Source organism: Ixodes scapularis, unplaced genomic scaffold, assembly GCF_016920785.2.
Source record: "Ixodes scapularis isolate PalLabHiFi unplaced genomic scaffold, ASM1692078v2 PGA_scaffold7__128_contigs__length_106722199, whole genome shotgun sequence".
NCBI classification, from domain to species: domain Eukaryota; kingdom Metazoa; phylum Arthropoda; class Arachnida; order Ixodida; family Ixodidae; genus Ixodes; species Ixodes scapularis.
In genome coordinates this window covers 97,286,066-97,305,223 of record NW_024609882.1, presented here as the reverse complement: position 1 = coordinate 97,305,223, position 19,158 = coordinate 97,286,066, and the positions used below count along the sequence as shown (strand labels likewise).

General features: G+C 48.4%; 1 protein-coding gene across 1 annotated transcript in view; it reads left to right on the top strand.

The window, feature by feature from the left end:
* The window catches only part of LOC8025665 (cytoskeleton-associated protein 5), a 126,285-nt gene that overhangs the window by 56,176 nt on the left and 50,951 nt on the right, over positions 1-19,158 (top strand). The window contains exons 13-16 of the mRNA XM_029989705.4: positions 12,499-12,612; positions 13,625-13,753; positions 15,568-15,816; positions 18,577-18,741. Coding sequence (XP_029845565.2) covers positions 12,499-12,612; positions 13,625-13,753; positions 15,568-15,816; positions 18,577-18,741 — 657 coding nt within the window. The remainder of the gene's footprint in view (positions 1-12,498; positions 12,613-13,624; positions 13,754-15,567; positions 15,817-18,576; positions 18,742-19,158) is intronic.

Genomic DNA, 19,158 nt, shown 5'->3' with positions numbered 1-19,158 from the left:
TGTATTTTTTTTAAATATTTAAATTAAACAAAACAGCACAAATCCAATTACATTGTAAGCCGACAACCGTGCAAATTTAAGAAAAAAATATAGTTTTGTGTTTCATAAAAAAGCTGATTTTTCGTATATTATTGAGTGATGCCTAGTTTCACGCTGTTTTCAAAAATTAAAATCGCGCTCACGTCATCACAAATTTTTTTTTCGTCACAACTATTTTAGGGTATGGCTACGGACCTTGTGACCGAAGCCCATGAATTTTTTTTAGGAATCGGAGGTGGTCGAGCGCAACGTCTGGGACGTTTCACATGGAATGACCCTGCACGGATATGGCGCTTTCTAAACTGAAGCGTAATGACTGACACATGTTCATCAACATTCCTGTTCTCTCAATTGTATACGCTACTACAAAAATCGCTTTTAGCACGAAGACTGCTGTGTCGAAGTATTGATTACCCAAGTTTTTCTCGGTAGGCTTTCTTTCGAGAGGGACCCCGGTACGTGACAAATCTGCCGCGAAAAAAGGTTGGTGAAGAGAAGTGAGCTGAAGCAAAGAAGGCACAGCGTGCTTGTTTCTCTAGAGCGCTCCAAGAACTTTTTGACCCTGGCTCGCAATGTCTTGCATCGATGCTGTCAGGTTTCTTTTTTTTCTTTGTGTTGAGCTTGTACCTTGCCTGTCAGCCTGGCAAGCACGTGCCGCTGGACTGTTTTTTTGCCGTATGCTGGACAGTTACATTTTACATAAAATTTTGGGAACCAGTTGGCGACGGAGCGAAGTTGCATGGTTTCAATTTCGATCGAACAGCCATCACGCGACCGGCTAGACCATTTGCTATTTACCCAAGCATCGAGGAGAATGCAGGGATTGGTGTTCCACGCACCACATGCGTGCACCTTTCCCGTATAAAAGATTCGAAGTAAATGCACAAAATAAAGCGTTGACGAATGCACGTGCAACATGCCATTTGTGTTAGGCATTTGCATCAGAAAAGTTAATACTGCTGAGGCCAGCACGTGCGGCGCGTGGAACACCACTCCTGCATTCTCCTTGATGCTTGGGTAATATAGCAATAGTTCTATTGCGAGCCTGCCGAAGTTGCCCTCATGTGCATGCGAACATAAATGCACGACAGAGGCACCAGCCGGGACGCTTGCAATCCATTGTTTTACGTTTGCTTCCTTTTGACGAAAATTTGGCGCGTCGGGAACCAGTAAAACGGTTGCAAGCAATTTTTCGGAATTGCTCGGCAACGCCTAGAGCATTGTGCACTTGTGGGATGTCTCAGTGTCTCTTTCGAGACATTGAAAGTGGAGATTTATTACAAGCCGAAGGCAAAGTGAGGCTTGCAGCAGCCTTGCGGAAAGTTTCGAAAAGAAAAAGAAAAGCAGCCACTGGTGTTAATGCACCTGTGTCTTGTGTACAATTTCGCAGTTCACTGCAGTAGTGACGTGTTTCATCAGTCAGACACGGCTTTCATTTATCATATTATATAACTAGTCAACGTAATGCTGTGATATTTACTACTAAGCCGGTCAGGGGGATCGGTGGCCGAGTTGGCTATTGCACCCCAGCTCGGAGCACGTGGAGCAAAAGCTCACGCTGCCGAACCCAGGGACCCTGGGTTCATTCCCCGCCCTGCCCATTTCGATCTGGATGAGCATCGTACCGGCGTGCAGTCTTGTATGCCTACTTCGTGGTGCGGGTCAAAAAAACCCCAGGTTAGCAGTCGTACTGCACTGGCAAAATTACTCATCTACAGTGAAAACCAGCGTCGCCCCATCCTGGCAGTCCGACCTTACGCTGTATATATCACTAAACGTCCACTTTGACTTTACCAAGCTGGTCATTTTTAAATAAATTTTCACATGTGGAGTTTGGTTCTTATCTACAGTATAGACCACTTACAACGTAACCGCTTATAATGCAGGACCGGGTATAACGCGGTTTCTTTAAACCACCGGTTCGCCTCCCATAGAACTCCATGTAATTACATACCGCTTAAAATGCAGGAACGCGAAGGGAAATACCGGTTATAGTGCGGTTTCTGTAACAGCCCGGCGATTGCGCCGAGCGAGCACGCTTCCCTGTGCGACACTAGATAACGGCGCGAGCAGCAAGCGGCACTCGCAGGGCGATGAGGTTGCTCGAAGAAGCGGGGAGAAGCTAAGGAAGAGGCTTCAGTTGCCATAGCGACGGAGGGACACACGCACGTGTCGTTCACGTGCGTGCGTCCCTCCGCTGCGTTGGAAACAAACAACCGCAACGACAGACCAATCGCAAGTCGAGGACAAGTGTTCGCGCGCGTTGCATGCCAGTCGCGGGCCGGCTTCTATCCGCAAACACGGCGTCGGTTGTGATCGTCGACGTCGATTGCGTGGTGGAAGCTCATTGTTCCGCGTAAAAGCGCTAACCTTGACTGGTGATTTTTCGTTGTATGTCGCTATGATAACCGAGCACGTACTAGAAGGGAAGATCCACCAACTCGTGCGGCGATGTTGTGGCGGCGCTTTCAAGACGGCAGAAACGCTCATGTCGTCGTGTTTGTTTACTTCGACTACAGTGGCGATTTCTAAGCATCTGTGTTTTCGAACATCGCCCGGATTTCTTATTTGGAGCATTTCATGCCTGTCCTCAAGTTGTAGGTATTACTGGCGCGTACCGTATAAAGGATGCAAATTTTCACACGTTTTCATCTCCGGAGAAAAGTGATTAAGTTAGCAATCCTGAACGCGCGCAACGTCCGTCCGCAACCCACGACGCCGTTAAAAGGCTGCGCCAGGCAAAAGGGCTCATTTCTTTCAAAATGTGTGACACACTTGAGATAGAACTGTACTAGTCAGGTGAAATAAAGACTTTCCTCAAACTAAGCTTTATTTTTCATCTAACATAAAATAAATTCTTTTCACAGGTGTAAGTTGTCTCATGGCATGTATTTTGGCCTGAAAAATTGATGTTTTGGTTATAGCGCGGTACCGCTTATAGTGCGGATTTTCGCGACTCCGCGACATACGTTATATGCGGTCTACACTGTATCTATACCAGGTACATATATATGTATGATTTTACTGAAGCATTGCAAAATGTGTCATGTCACTGGCATTTCAGTTAGATGTTGAAAGACTCCCAGGTGGTCTAACTTCACCATAATTTGTTTAATGCGGCGAGCAAAGTGTGCTTCGTTTGTCCAGCACTTAAAACAAATGTTTTTTTTTGTTTTTTTTTTCTCTAGAAATATTTGTTTTAAAATCCGCTCTCGTTTCTTTGAAACACTGTGTTGGCTGCTCCAAAGGCCACTTTTGCTGCTCCAAAACACTATTTTTCCTGCTCCGAAAGGTGCTCCAAAACGGCTGAGGCCAATCACATCACTGCATATGCAAGTATCCTCTCTTAAACTTTGAATTTGAAAAAGCGTTTCCGAGTGATGAGTACAAGTTGTGAGGGCATCTCTCGCTAACACATACTCCCACATAATAGCCAGAGTTTAAGCTTGAACATTTCACTGCAATGCAGGTATCAACATTCACAAAGTTTTTTTCTTACACGTACCACACGCACGCATGCGCTGGCCCACTTTTTAAGTGTACTTCCTTCTATGCACACGAGCATGTGCTTTTTGAATGCTTGCTTTATGTTGGTCCCGTAGCGTGCTTCTTACCGAGGACTGGTGCATTGCGGAAAAGGAACACCCGCAGAGCTCGCTTGCGCGAGTGTTGCTTTCCTGCAGTGCACTGGCGCTTGGTAGCAAGAGCTTTCAACGAGGCTAACCTGCCACGATCAACACTTCGAAAAATGTGTATATCGCAGTTCATCTTAACACAAACACTGAACAGCGTATTATTCCAAACTACTATTCGAAAATTTGAATATTCGCGCAGCACTAATGTTTCTCAACTAGGATTTATCTCGCAAAAAATTATTTTTGGCATGCTGGACAGCCCTCAGGGTCAGCAGGCAGCAAATTTTTTACATTGTATTGGGGCTGCTCAGTGCATGTTTTACATAGCTAGAATCTCTCCCTCTTTTAGAATCTTCATTTCTTCTGCTTTTAGACTGCGGAAGCTTCCTTAATATCAAAGTATTAATGACCAAAAATTTTTTGGACGTCCAAGCTGAAAAAGAGTAGGGGCGTGCGAATATTCACAACTTTCGAAAGACTAATAGAATATTACCATATTCGATTCGTTAATCGAATCGAATAATGCTTTTCAAAAGTTTAGAATATTTTGTAAATAATTTCTGAATAGTCGTTACGGTGTTGTGCAGCGAAATTTTTAACGGGCGTCCCACAACGCGCCGGCGTGCCTGCTAAACGCGACGCAACATGGCGCTACGTACCCTCTTCTCCGAGGCAATGATCATCGTCGGTAGCAGCAGTTTCTCTCTATTTGTACATTGCTGTTGCCTTCATTAGGGATCGCTTTTGCGCGAGACTGATCGTGCACGCTTTTGGAAAGCGTGTCGTGGAGACGTTTCAGGACTGGTTGCAACAGTGCCGTCGCTCACTATGAGCGAAGTAGAAGTGGTTGAAGCGGGAAGTTCTTCGAAGAGAAAGTGCAGTGGAGTGTGGAAATTCTTCGATTGCTCCTCCGCGAAGTGTCTCTTGTGTGGTGCCATCCTGAAGATGCCAACAAACACGACGATGCCTTTGTTGAATCACGCGAAACGTCATCCAGGGGTCTGCAAGGAGTATGAAAGTGCAGTGGAGCAACGTAATGCTTCAAAGTCCAAGGACGCAAGTGTGATGCCGGCTTTCAGGCCCCAACTGAGTAATCTGAGCATTCGTGCGAGGACACTAGCAAAGAAAATTAGCTGCTTCGTCGCAACTGGCTTGCACAGCTACACAGTCGTAAAGGAAGCAGCTTTTCTGGAGCTGATGAAATGTGCAGTGCCCAAGTACAACAAATTTTCTCTTCTCAAATGACGTTCTCGAGGACTGTGGTGTCGGAAATGTACGATGCTGCTAGGTATGCTCTTTGCCACACAGTGTCCTAAGTGGACGTGAAGTGTACCGCCATCACCACTAATGGCTGGACGTCACGAGCTGGCAACAGTTATGTGTCAATAACGGGCCATGTGCCGAGTGAGGACTTTGCGCCTTACAGTTTTGTGCCTGCTTGCCACTGTATGCGTGAACGCCACGCTGCAGAGTATCTGCGTTCTCATTGTAGGACTTCTTTCAGGGGTGGGGCATATCTCCGACACTTTCTTGCTTTGTGGTCGGTGAAAACTTGCGTTGCAAACGTCGAATCGAGCAACATGGGTGGTGCCAACTTGATTTTCATTTGTTTAGTGCAAAGAAGCTCGGGGGCTTTGAGAAAGTCAATGGAGCTGTTCTGCCAGGGTTGAACAAATCTTCATTAATAGCGCAACATCTGTCAGCTGTGTCAGTGCTATCTGAAACCAATTTGAGCACTTTGCAATGCCTGGAAAATATTGCCGAGGGCACAGTTTCATTTAAAACAGGGGTCGGCAACCCACGGCCCGCGGGGCAGATTCGTGCGGCCCCAGACACGACCCCAGGAGAGGAGCCCCCCCCCCCCCCCCCCAAACCCAAGAACCACACGGAACATAGGACCACAACTGGGGTTAGACAGGAACAAGGAGTGCTTTCAATGGGCATTGTCCAGCTTCGCCGTACTTGGGCAGGGGATGTCTTCACTTCCTTTTTTCCTTTATTTTCGCTGCCCCCTCGCTGTCTTTGTGACATGCCGTCCGGCCCCCTCCCTGTGTCAGCTTTGCGACGACTCGGTCTGTTACTGCAAAAGGTTGCCGACCCCTGCTTTAGAAGAACACAGAGCTTTCCACAAAAAAAAAACAACTGACCAGTAGCAACTAAAAACAAAAAAACAACTAACCTTGAGTTGCATGTATTTGGATGGAGCAGTCTACCGCTAAACAGTACGACTTCATTCGTATTCGCATGGGAGAAAGAATTAAGTGTCCTCAGAAATCAAAGCCACAACAGCCTAGTCCTTTGTCCATGTTTGCTGATTGGAAATCAGAAAACAAAGTTTCCAAATCACACTTAGTGGCAGAACGTCCATGCCCTGGAAATGCTAAGAAACCGAAACTCGAGATACTTGATGCTACCAAGATGGCAGCGTGCACGGTGCTGCCAGACCACCAAGCAGTTTCGCATATCGCCTACTGAGTTAATGAATGAGCGATGCAATCATCTGCATGGAGCCTGATTTGAATATCTGGTGAAGTACTATATTGCTTATATACGGTATATCAAAAGCAGCAGTGGCCCCAGAACAGGACACTGGAGTACACCCGAATAAAGGGAGTTGGAGACATGTACCTTAGCTTGAACACTTTGACTTAGATTAGTTAGGTATGAATCTATCCAGTTAATAATCATTGGGGGAATTCCGAAAGTTCCGAGTTATAACTTAATTTTCCTGCATGGCACCCTACTGAAAGCTCTAGAAAAGTCTATACTGAACATTGTCTGTCATTAAGTGTGGATGCCTTGTCACGAGTTATTTCAAACAGCTGCATTATTGTTGACAGTCTTATCTGGAACCCATGTTTGGAATGAAGCAACTTGTTGGCTTCGAGGTGATAAACGGTTATAGAAAGGGGTCTGTTGGCCAATTTCTAGGACAGAAATTGGCCTATGGTCAGTTCATCACCCCTTTTGAAGATTGGGACAATGCATACACACTGCCAATCTGAGGGAAGTCGCAATGACTGCAGTGAACTTACAAAATGAGCAATGTAAATAGAACAACATCCATTCAGACATTAATTCGGGGTGCCTCTTCGAAAGAAAATGTTAGGTATCTTATCTGGGCCACATGCTTCTTTTTTGTGTCCAGGTAAAAATTTCTTTTGTAATCGCTAACTCGGGCATGGGAAGCACGGTATCACTCTATCTATTTCGGAACTTGCATCTACATTACTGTCATTCTGTGCGTTCTGCCCCGTCATCCTTTTGGTCCTGTTTTCTAGATTATTGTTGCAGGCAAATACTGATTGAAAAAAAGGTTGAGGCTGCAGTCGAGCCCGTTTATATCAAACTCGGGTATTTTGAATTATTGTTACTATCAAACACTCCAAACATCCCCTTTAAAATCACATGTAGTATGATAGGAGTGTTGTCTTTCTGTATCAAACTCCCATGGCGGGGACACTCTGAACAAAGCATGGTCACCCGGCCACGATTCGATTGCACCGGTGGCGAGCACATCGTTTGCTTTACAGAACTGGCAGACAGCCAAGCCAGCGTACATGTGGTAAGATACGCAGCAAAACAGCAGTTTAAAAAAAAAAACAAGACCAAAGAATCGTAAAAAAAAGGTGGAGGATGACAAAAACAAGGGGAAGGGTATGTGCGTGGTGAGCGGGGTGTGCCCGCTGTTGGAACAGTGGCCTGCGTCCTTTCCCTCAACACTGTTGCTGCGCGACTCCCTAGCCTTGTCTTGTCTCCCTAGCCCGACTCCCTAGCCTTGTCTTCAGCAAGTCAAGTATGTCAGTGGCATGGCCAGGATTTTATTTTGGGGTTTTGGGGGGTCCAGTAACACAAATCCCCCCCATGACGAAGCAGGGTGAGTTCAACGGAACACACACTCGCGCAAAGATTAGTGAGGCGCTGTTAAGATAAAACGGAAAAAGCTGCATTGTCATTTCTGAAAATGGAGCAGGCTTCATTTACAGGAATACAGTCGTGGTGGCTCACTGTTCTACTGTCGTCGTAGTTGCGGCCCACCAACTTTAAAAGCTTCCTCGCAGCGTCCAACTCCTCCCGCTTTTTGAGGTACCACTGCACTACCAACAAGTGGAGGTCAGACAAAACACAAGGATACCTATAAACCAGTGTTTACTATGTTCAATTGGTGCCGCATGTTTGTTCATGCTGACGCAATGATACATTAAAAAGGGAGGGGGGGGGGGGTTGCGCTTTTTGCGAGACTCAGTTTTTTTGTTTTTTTAAATCCTTCGGATCTATTGTAGTGCAAGAACGTCAGAAAAGCATAGTCACGAAGCTCCAAGAACAACACCAATGCCAAGAGTGCTGTAACGAGCAAAAACCTTGTTTTATGCGCAGCCCTTTTCTTCACAAGAGCCTGTGCTCGAGATTAATTGGTGGTGGCTAGGATTTCGGACACTGGTCTATAGGCAACGTCCAATGCTGCTTGGTTTGGCGCTATCTAGTGACTGAAGCAAGAAATAATTGGTAGGCCAGGAAGCCATGATCGCATAACATGCAAGTGCGGCGGAAGCTGTGGTCTGGCAGGCCAATCGGAATCTGACTACGCATCACCAAAGTGCACTTTTACTGCGAAGAAGTATCGTGCTTTTCGCTGTGTCATGCTCCAGTAGCAGATATTGAATCCCATGGCACGCAATGGGGAGCTTATCGTTCACCTTTTGCCAAGTTACACCGAGGCAGGGTATATCCTTGGGCTCTCACTCCTCTGGCGCAGCCTGGCTGTTACCGGTAGGCTATACACGTTTGCAAGTCCGGCTTCAGGGCGCTGCCATCTTGCCTGTCTGGGGTGTGCTTGGACCAGTCATAATCCGATTACGAAGCCTTGCTAAGGCGTCGTAATCGGATTATGGCCGCTCCCGAGAGCGCACCCCACTGAGGAAGATGGCGGCGCCCTGAGACCGGACTTGCAAACGTGTATACTGGCACAAAAAATTAAGCAGCAAAAAAAAAAAAAAAATCTCGACGCTGAAAATTTGGAGTTGTCCTCGCACAAATACTAGGGGCCCATATATAGGGCGAGGATAATTTTGAACAATCACAAAACCAAAATCTATTTATATTTAATAAAGTTTTAACAAGGTGCTGAAGGAAAGAGTCTTATTTTTGCTAGGATGCTTTATCTTGCAGTTCTGTCCAAAGGCAGCTGCGGCATATCCTCGGGGTGATGAGAAGCCATCAGTCCGAAGTCGCCGTTCCGTCACTCGGAGAAAGGGCATCACACAAGACACACAAACCACACGCCGAACGTGGCAACGAACTTGAATACCCTTGCGCTTATGCGTAGTGAGAATATAAAGGCCCTTCGGGGTTTCTGCTGTTCCGTGCAATGAAAAGATTAATCTAATAACGAATTGCATCGGATGCCACATCAACTTGCAAAGCAGAAAGCAAGACGGACTTGATCGCATCCGTGAGCGACCATCGAGACAGGCGTCTCGATGGAGGGAAATTTCACGAAGTGAGGGAAACTTCGCCGAAAATAGGGAAATTTTAGGTGTCCAGTTAAAGAGGGAGAAATGTGAGGCGCCCGTCATGGCTGCGCTACAGGCGGTCGCCCTCTGTTCGAAGGCCCTATCCCCAAACGTCCATAGTCTCCTCAAGATCCTGCTGACTCTGCCCGTAACAACAGCAGAAGCTGAGCGCTCGTTCTCTTCACTACGACGGTTGGAAACATACCAGAGAGTGCCCACTTTGAATACTGCTCGGTCAAGTGCTTTTGAATGTTCACCGCGACATTGAACTTCAAGCGGAGGACGTCCTGCATATTCTTTGCCATCAACGCAGGCGGCTGCATCTTAATATGTAGGCACTTGGCGTAAATGGAAATGACCAAGAGAGCTTGTAAATTGCTTTCTGAAATAACTAGTCACACTTACTTTTTATTCGTGGTAATTTCTAGTCGAAAGCACGTAATCCTGGTCAGAACACAAGGTGTGCTGTGCCACCCGTTGCTTGCAGCGCCATTGTTTTTACAATTCATTTAATATTCCTTACATCACTGACTGTTTTATATTATCACCATGTGTGCGTCTTATTATGTCCACTTTAGTTTGATTTAACTTGTATGTATTTCAATGAGGATAGTTTGTTATATTTTTCCTTAAAATTGCCATCCTTCACCCCACAAATGTTTCGAAAAATCAATTTTCTATATATCTGAGATCAAGTTCCGCATTCCACAAAATAAGCATAAATGAAGAAATATGGACTGTTTTGTTTATTTGAGCATTTTCTACCCCACAAACATTCGTCCCGAAAGCAAGTAAGTTGGAGATAGTCCGCCTTTTGCTTCGTGCCCCGTGCAAGACTGACTGCGTGAGCTGGGTAGCGAGTCGGCCCAACGTGGGCATCTGGGGGGGGGGGGGGGGGGGGTAGCTTCGGCATTTCGGGAAAAGTTTCGACCCCCGAAAGTTTGACTCCCTCGGTGCCCTGCCTACGCCACTGAAGTGTGTCGACAACACCAGTTGTGAAATTACACTCTGAACGCCTTATCTTTGTTTACCTTTTCCTTTTGCCGTTACTGCCTTGCCCATTTTCTTTTTCCTTTGCCTTTCTTTTTTTTTGCTGGGCGAATTTAGTGAGCTTTTTTTTTTTAGAGTGCAGCTCTTAGGGGCCCGTTCCCAACTTCAGCGGCGTCGGCGTAACGAAGGTCATCCCAAGGTCACGTGGCCCCCAAGGTTACTCAAGGTCACGTGACCCCCAAAGTCACGTGACCCCCCCCCCCCCCCCCCCCCCCCCCGAAGTCACGTGACCTCCCCAATGACGTCATCGTCACTGATGACGTCATCAGTGATGACGATGCGGATGCCGGTGACGTCATCAGTGATGACGATGCGGATGCCGGTGACGTCATCAGTGATGATGACGATGCGGATGCCGGTGAGGTCATCAGTGACGTCACTGATGACGTCATCAGTGATGATGACGATGCGGATGCCGGTGACGTCATCAGTGACGTTGACGTCATCGGGGAGGTCACGTGACCTCGGCGGGGGGTCACGTGACCCAGAGGGTGGTCACGTGACCTGGGGGGTGTCACGTGACTTCGGGGGGGGGGGGGGGGGGGAGGGGGCATCCGCATCGTCCTCGTCATCATCACAGATGACGTCATCAGTGACGTCACTGATGACGTCACCGACATCGTCATCGTTATCATCGCTGATGACGTCATCGGAGTCCGCATCGTCATCGTCACTGATGACGTCATCAGTGACGTCACTGATGACATCACTGATGACATCATCGGCATCGTCACGTGACCCCCCAAGGTCACGCGACCCCCCAGGTCACTTCACCCCCCCAGTACCCTTCCCTCCCCCTCCTCCTCAAGAGCTGCGCTCTAATTCGGTGTTACAGGGAGTTGTAAACGGCTTTCACTTTTTTTGTTTCTTGTTTATCTTTTTTTATGTGCCTTGCTTTTCCATATTTTTTGTTTCATTATTTTTGAGTTTTGTTGCTTATGCTGTGGTTTTTCCGGTCTCCGCCAACTATGCTTCGCGGATTGCGGGACCCGCAATCCGCGAAGTCTGGCCCACGAAATATTCCTAATGAAATTACATGTCTAGCTACCTTCGTGTGATCCTGTTTTGGAACGGAATGCAATGAATGTAGTGATGACTCAACAGTTTCCACTCGCGTGCCCCGCAGGGATGCATACTTCCGTCCTTGCGAGTGCACATGTTCTTAGTTATCTTCAGTTCATTGGAAGTGATAATATAAAACACTTGGGTTCCGGACGAGTGAGCCGTTGAAGGGGCGCACCGTGTTGAAGGGGCGCATCCTGGAACGCCCGCCATGGTGGACGAAGACGCTAAGCCTACGCAGTTCTGCGCCGCAGGTATCCAGCTGCCTCCGAAGTTAAGACTTTTTGAACCCCAGCGAGTGGAAGGAATGGGTTTTCCTGTTGACTACTACTGCTACGCTTCTGGGTTCTTCCGATCAGAACCATCGACAGTCCCCTCCGCCTCCAATTTTTCGTTCATCCGCGAGAGGGTGTGTGGCGGGTTAAAGTTGCGGATAGACCGCCAAAAGCTTTAACGGTTACGTTTTCCCGGATTGTACATTATTTTATCGCGACCCCCCACAAAATGTATCGGCGAGGTTCTCCCACAATACAAGATTTATTTTGCAACTACTAGAGATTTCTTTTTTCTAACGAGCGCTACGGTCGTTTGAGACAGCAAAAAAGCGTTCTTCCTGCCGCCGTCAGAGCCGTTGACACTCGGGTGTGGTCTTCGACCATAGTTCCGGCGACCAGAAAGCTCGGAGGGGACGCCACAGCAACCGGATGGGGAAACTAGTCCGGGCGGAGTTTTCTTAAGCCCTGCTCGCGATATACAAAAGCCGGGTGCGGACTTGCCGATAGACACGAGTGGGCAACTGCCTAGGGCGACAGGATTTTGGGCTGCTCTTAAATTAGACTCTTTTTCTAGCTCCGAATTTAGCTACTTTAGGAATCCTAGCTCCGAAGCCAGCAACTTTGGAAACTTTTAGCTCCAAACTTTGCTCTTCCCCCCTGAACCAACCAGCCCCCGCTCCCCATGGACACTGTTAAAGGCTGCCTGAGGTGGCAACATGCTAAGTCCACCTCAGTCTGAGGCTTGTTTCTTTCTTTCACATTGGTGATACTAAAAATGTTTGCAGACGTGTTGGAAGCGTACCAATGCAAGAAGTGTGCTTAGAAGACGCTTGAAGCACGTTCGCAGGTGCTTCCATAACCGCCGACGGAAAGCCGAAGCTTCTGCCGGAGCTGATTGTGCGGTGCATTGACGTCTCTCTCCAGGCGATCCAGGCCCTGAACATCTGCCAGCGCCTGGGGGCGGCCCTGGGCCCCCACTGCGCCCCCCACGTGGTGGTCCTGGCACCCGGCATGCTGGCCGCACTCGGGGACACCAAGGTGGGCCCTTGTTGCCACTTCCGGGCATTGGTGTTGCACCATGGCGGGGCGCAAGAGTGCACAAACCGTGTTTGTTTTGGAACTAATTCTTTGGTGCCGTTTGCCTTTTGTAGTGTCAGTGCTCCTTTAAGAAAAAAAAAAAAAAAAAGTCTGCAAACTTGGTTTTGAAAAATGCCATATTTACATCTGCCAACATCTAGAGTATTCCCAGAAAGTTGCAATTGTTACACTGTCTAAGTTATTTTATAAAATATTTTCGGTCCACCGGGTGGTAAAGAAAAGGTGGGGGTTCGAACACTTTGAATGCGTTTTTCTCAATTCCATATTTTCCCATAAATTGCACTCGAGGAAAACTATTGTTTGGTAACGGCACAAAAGGAAAGGCTCACTCACTGTTTTTTCCTAACTGGAATTCAATGGGCAATGCAACTGTGGCATTTTTTTTTTAGTTTGTGGTTGTTTCTAAAACAGGGGTTAAAATATTCTCGAAATAAAAGGCGGAAAATAGGGCAATGATAACATAAAATAAATTACTTTTTGTAAATTCTGTTGTCACAGTTGCAGTGTCCAGGTATTCTGCTGCATATCTACTGTGAAATTCGAAGTGAATGCCCGCATTCACTCGGAAGTTTTCGTCAACTGTGCTGGCTGGTTGATTGCCGACATTGTCTAAATTCCAAATGACGTTGGCAATGTCAAGTGCTAAAGTCGCGAGAAAAATTTGCAAAGGAGTAGGATGGTGGCTGCTGTGATTAGACAGAATCGGATTCTTGTACTGCTGATGAGATCACGCGGCCAGTGTAAAGGTACTTTTAACGTAGGTCCCTTCACTATTGGCAGATGGGCCCTTGTTCTTGAGTCGCGAGCAAACTCCCCCCCATGGAGGATCGTGAATTGATTTGCCACAAAGAGTCTCTTAGCTGAAGGTACCTGTGTGGTGGTGGAATTGTTGGCCACATTTGGTCCGGTTCCTGGGAGGGCTGATGGAGCCGGGCGCCCCATTGCGTTGCAGCCGTTGGTGCGAGCGGCGGGCCTGGCGTGCCTCAACGAGTGGGCGTTGCACGTGAAGCTGGGTGCCTTCTTTGACAACGAGATGATGAAGGATGCCCTGAAGACCGAGAACCCCCTGCTGCGCACAGAGGCGAGTCTTCCGGTCAACGCCCCGTATGCGCCACGGAACGTTCCTTTTTGAGTTCTAACTGCTGCCGGTAGCTCGCTTTGAAGATTGCGAAATTAAAAAATTTATTTTGTGCGGCCAGCCATTGACAGGCCGAGGCAGGAGTGGGTAAAGATTACCAAGAATGCACGATCATAATACGCGGACGTTAGGACAATAAATTTGGGGCAAGGTTTTTGCAAAAAGTAAAAGTGCGCTCGGGCAATTGACGATGCTATTGTTCAAAATATTCCGATTGTCCATAGCTCTTACACAAGAGAATTGAAGAACATTCGCAGAGTACCTGTAAGCATCGATATGCCTGTTGCCCTTGTTTCTAACTGTACGGGAGCTCGAGAACTATATATATATATCTCGGTTTAACTTTTGGGCATCAGTAAAGGACGCCGCATACTTCCACAAAGTATGTGACGAATGAGCGTGCCTGGCGCGGCGGACGGGACGGTGGCAATTGACGCGGGGCTCGGGTAAAAGAACAAAGTCGACCGACCCGCTCGAATGTTTGCGTAGCTCTTTGTACAAGTTCTTTCGTCGACGAATCAGAGACGGCTTCAATCCCCGCAGGTAGGAAGCAGGTTGGTTGCAAGCGCTACTTTTTGGGAAAAAAGACTTACGCGAGGCTAGTGTCTCTCTCTCGTCTGTTCTTCACTTTTCTCCTCGGAAGGACAATCCAGCCGATGCGTCTTGTCCGAGGTAAGATGGGCAGCAGGGTCCTGTGGATGACCAAACCGGGAAGGGGGACTAGGCTCGTGACGGGACGACCACCTTCTCGATTTCGTACCGTCTGCCCTTCGAGCCCCGTGGCTTCGTCCCGGTTGCCGTCGCCGCATTCTCTCGCGGCAGGGCGCCGAAGCGGAACGCGCGTGCGGTGTCAATCGCGACTCCTTTCCGCATCGCCGGTCGAGAGGCATTGTCCCGTCCGAGTCGAAGGGCGGCTCTCGGAGGGACCCCGGATTCCTTTTAACAGTAACCAAACCCTCTCGCAACGCGTGCGCATTGCCCGGCCGTCGGGGCCGACACTCGCGCCCCGTAACTCCGGCGGAGTAAAGTTTAGGCTTATGAAATGTGTTTCTAGCACTGCGTTCCTCCTTTTATGTCGTACGACGAGCATCTGGACCGCAAACCGGAGATTTGATCTGGGAGCTAGGTGTTGGTATCCTCTTTCCTATTCATAAAAATTCAGTTTTCGATCTATGGAGCATTCTTTTGGTGCGACGAGAAGTTTTAGAGTTCTTTGCGAACCGTTAATCTGCGCAATGATTAAAAACTATTTTACGATAGCAGTATTAGGTTTTGCGGGACCCGACTGAAACCGAGTGTTCCAGTCTTCGAAGATTTTCACGATCGAGTCTCGACAAAAATAGTTGTGTGAAATTGCGGTCAACCTGTAATGCGTCTAAATGCCGGAGAAAAGAAACCTCGCCTTCCTCTTCATATCTAATGAATTGCTAGCTTTTTATTTGTCCGTAGCTCTTCGTTTGGACGAGGCTTGTGAGAGTGTCTTTGGGTGCTTCAGACAGGGAACATAGGAATGGGGCCCAGTGGCACTTTACACTCAGGGTCCATTGCGGGCAAATATTTGGAGTCTGTTTAGCTAGAGGGTTTGTTCCGCACCTTTAAAAGATTCGACTTGCGGTCGGCTGCACATGTGCGGCACTCAGGTCGGTTACAGACACGCTCGTCGTCGTACCGTAGAGGGTCGTTTCCGCACATAAAGTGCGTACAACAGAGCGAAGCAGCCCATTGGAGGGACGTGACCGACCCCGGGTGCCCCGCAGCTGTTTGGCTGGCTGGCAGGGCGGCTGGCGGAAGAAGGCGTGGCCCGGGGGGCGGTGTCGGGGGCGGAGCTGGCGGCCTGCCTGCCCCAGCTGTACCAGTGCCTGGAGGACCGGAGTGGGGAGGTGCGTCGGGCGGCCCAGGAGCTCCTGCTGCCCTGCATGCTGCACCTGGGCTACGAGTCCATGGCCCGGGCCACCTCTAGGCTCAAGGCGTCCTCCAAGAGCCTGGTCACGGCCCAGCTGGACAAGGTGCCTCTCCATCTCTCGTCCGCCTGCAAGGGGCGCATTTGCTGTCCCGCTCGCTTGTCCAGAACGGCCCCGAGACGAGCGCGGCAAATATTGCGTGTGTCAAGAACCGAAAGAGGGAATGTCTGCGCTCCTTTTTATTTCTGGGATGGACGTGGACTTTCGTTACTTTCATCCGGATTGCCCCGACTCGTGTTTTGCCGTGGTCTTGATTTTGACAATTTAGGTTAGTTCAAACCAAAATAAGCTCTTCTGGGGTGTGCTTTATGCCGTTTCGACTAGACACCTCATTTGGCATTCGCTCCATCTCTCGGCAGTGGTGTTCGGAATTTCAAAATGCATCATATGAGAGAGTCTGGGCCAGACAGCTGCATTGGTTCTGTTCAGAATGACCCAAACGACACCAACAATCTAGTCACCGGGGAAAAATGTTTGCCGCACACAGCCCGACGAGTAATGCAAGAAGTACTAGCCTCGTGAAAGAGTCGAGTCGCAGTTGTCTCCACATTTTTATCGTTGCTATCGTTTCGGTTGCTGTGGACACAAACGACACGGAGCGATGCAGCCATCACCAGCGATTAATAGAGCCACGGGGAGCTTCGTATACGAGGGGGCAATCAATATATTTTGCCTCCTACGATGTAACTGTTTTATTCGAAGACGGAATTAAAAGATGTTGCATTCGAATGAAAGTTTGGAATCTCCTTTTTCCCAGGAGCACGTAACTTTTCCAACGTAGTCCCCTTCGACATCCATACAGTTTCGCTCTCGGTGCACTACTCTCTGCGTGCCATCGTAGACAATTGAGGGTGGCTGTTGACAAGAAAGATGCCGCACCGGAGGAGCTGCGGTTCCAAGAGATTTTGCCTCGGTCGCCTTACGGCCCGGACCTTGCGTCCATTGACGTGATTACCGATGGAGTGCGCCGTTGGTGTCGTCAGCAGTCGCCCTCAATCATCTACTACTGCATGCAGAGTAGTTTTCCGGTACTGGAAGCACATCGCCGCCAGTGGGGCTTATATTTTGTTCTCCTGGGAAAGAGATCTCAAACTTGGATGTGACTAACATTTTTTAATTCCACCACCGAGTATAACAGTTAGAGCCTAGGAAGCAAAACTTACCGATCTCCCCTTGCATTAAGAGAATATGACGGAGCCTGTGCTAGGAGCTGTCGGAGCGGGCTTTGTCATTTCGCCACTTGGATAGTCCCAGTAAAATGCTACGATTATTTGAAGGGCGTCGTAAAAACATTGGACTGAAAAGAAAAACAATGCGATCCGTGTATTTACTTCGGTAAATGTCCGATTTCTCCGTCGATTGTGCAGCGAGACGTGGCAGCAGTGCGGCATTACTTTCTAATGGCAGAGCTCTACCCGTAACCTCAATAGTGAGTCGCCACGTTTGAGGCTACGGAAGAGGATTGGTACAACGTCCGATAGATGGCGCACAAATCTGAATAAGGTCTAGGTATTCCATTCTCACAAAATAGAACTGAATGATGGAATCATTCGATTGAACAAACTGTTTTCCACGTTTGTTTCAACGCATGCGTAAAAATGCCTGCCATGCGACGGAGGCTCGTCGCGGACGAGACGCACAAGAGATTTTCATCTCTTGTCGGGAGTGATTCGGGCTTTAATTTAATGGTTCTAGATAAGGTTGCGCGCTGATATTTTTTTGAGGATTGGGACTGTTGCAGAGGTGAGATCCCAAAAACTGCATTAAAGCTACTGAAAAGGACCCTTCGAGGTTCGGAGTGTGAATCAACAGTTTGTTACCCTGGGTACTTCTCGGTAAATATCTAAAAATTAATCCCGCAAAAAATTTTGGTTTTTTGTTTTTTATTGCAAAAATAACCTCTGCATTGCTGAACGCTCATTCTCCGCCCAAATGTAGCGTTAGTGGTCCGAATTAGATCCCAAAATTTCAGAACCATTATATTAGTCAAATGTTATAAGCAATGTTCGGAAAATGTGAATTGGAAAAAAAAAAAAAACCGGGAGTCCTCGAATGCACAGAGCTGAATGGCACCGCTTACGGCGAATGCAAGGGACCCCATTATCCCTTTGAAATTTTCAGAAAATCACTTCTTACTTTTGGAGATAGAGTGAGTAGGCAGGCGAGCTGGTTGATGTTACACAATTTAGCAAAACCAGAGACGGGACGGATGACGGAAAATTGAGGTGTTTTGTGTGCTGTCCCCTTTTTCATCGTCCGTCGTCTCCTGGTTTTCCACGATGTGTAGCTTCTTGCTTTTGACTACTGTAAACTACCGGGGAGTTGGCCAGCCCAGTTTCACTGAAAACTGGGTTAGTCTAGATTTGTTTCGTCAAATGAGTTAAAATCATGATGGTGGCCAATCAAGAGCTTCAAAGGCAGGGTAAGCGGAATCGGAGAAAGCGCATTTATTTTCGCGCAGTATTCCCGTCATTGCCCCCCCCCCCGGTCTCGTGGCCGCCGCGACAGGGCGAGTATTCTTGGCTGATGCCGGCGCTTTGGCGGGGTTGGGTGCTTCATGTATAATTTGCAGAATTTGCAAGTACGAGAAATGTTCATACTAGTGGGCGCTTGTGCAAAGTGGCCGCTTTTGCAGTTTTTTACTGTAGGGCGACACTTCGTTCCGAAACTTTGGCATCCGGTTCGGACCACTAGGGAAAGAAACGAATCTCCGTAAATATTTTTGGGGACACAACGTACAAAGCGACAGACGACGCCGGGCGAAGGAGTGCTCGGACGGGACGTGAGGTGTGCCCGCGTGCCCAGGTGCGTCCCCAGCTGCCGGCCAGGGTGCTTCCCAAGGGCCGGGCGACCATCGTGCGGGGGGGCAGTGCCCCGCACCCCCCGCAGCCCCCGGCCAGCGAGGGGGTCGCCTCCCCCGAGGAGGACCAGGGGCCCCGGCCCCCCAAGGGCCCCCCCAGGGGAGCCAGGGTGAGTGGGTCCGCTTCGGTTTCTCCGCCAGAACGGCCGACGACTGCCCCGTTGCATTCTCCGCGAGGGTTTATTAGAAAATGCCAACGCAGGAAATGCAGTCGCATTTTTCCAGACCGCATCGACTTGGCTTTTTCCATCTGAGCTTGAGATTAATGTACCATAACCAACTTTCTTCGTGAGGCCAAATTTCGCCAAGACTAAAAGAATGTTGCTACAGTGAAACCCGTTTAGAACGAACCCACGTGCAGCGAAATAGTGTCGATATCGAACCCCCGGAAAATATAAATAAAATTGCGTGTAAAAAGTAGTTTTTTAGCGAACAACTTATTGTCTATATCGAACTTTTTGCCCCCGGGAAGGCTTCCAAAAGTGCGCAGACAATCGTCTTCTAGCCTGTCCCTTCCCCAAAAAAAA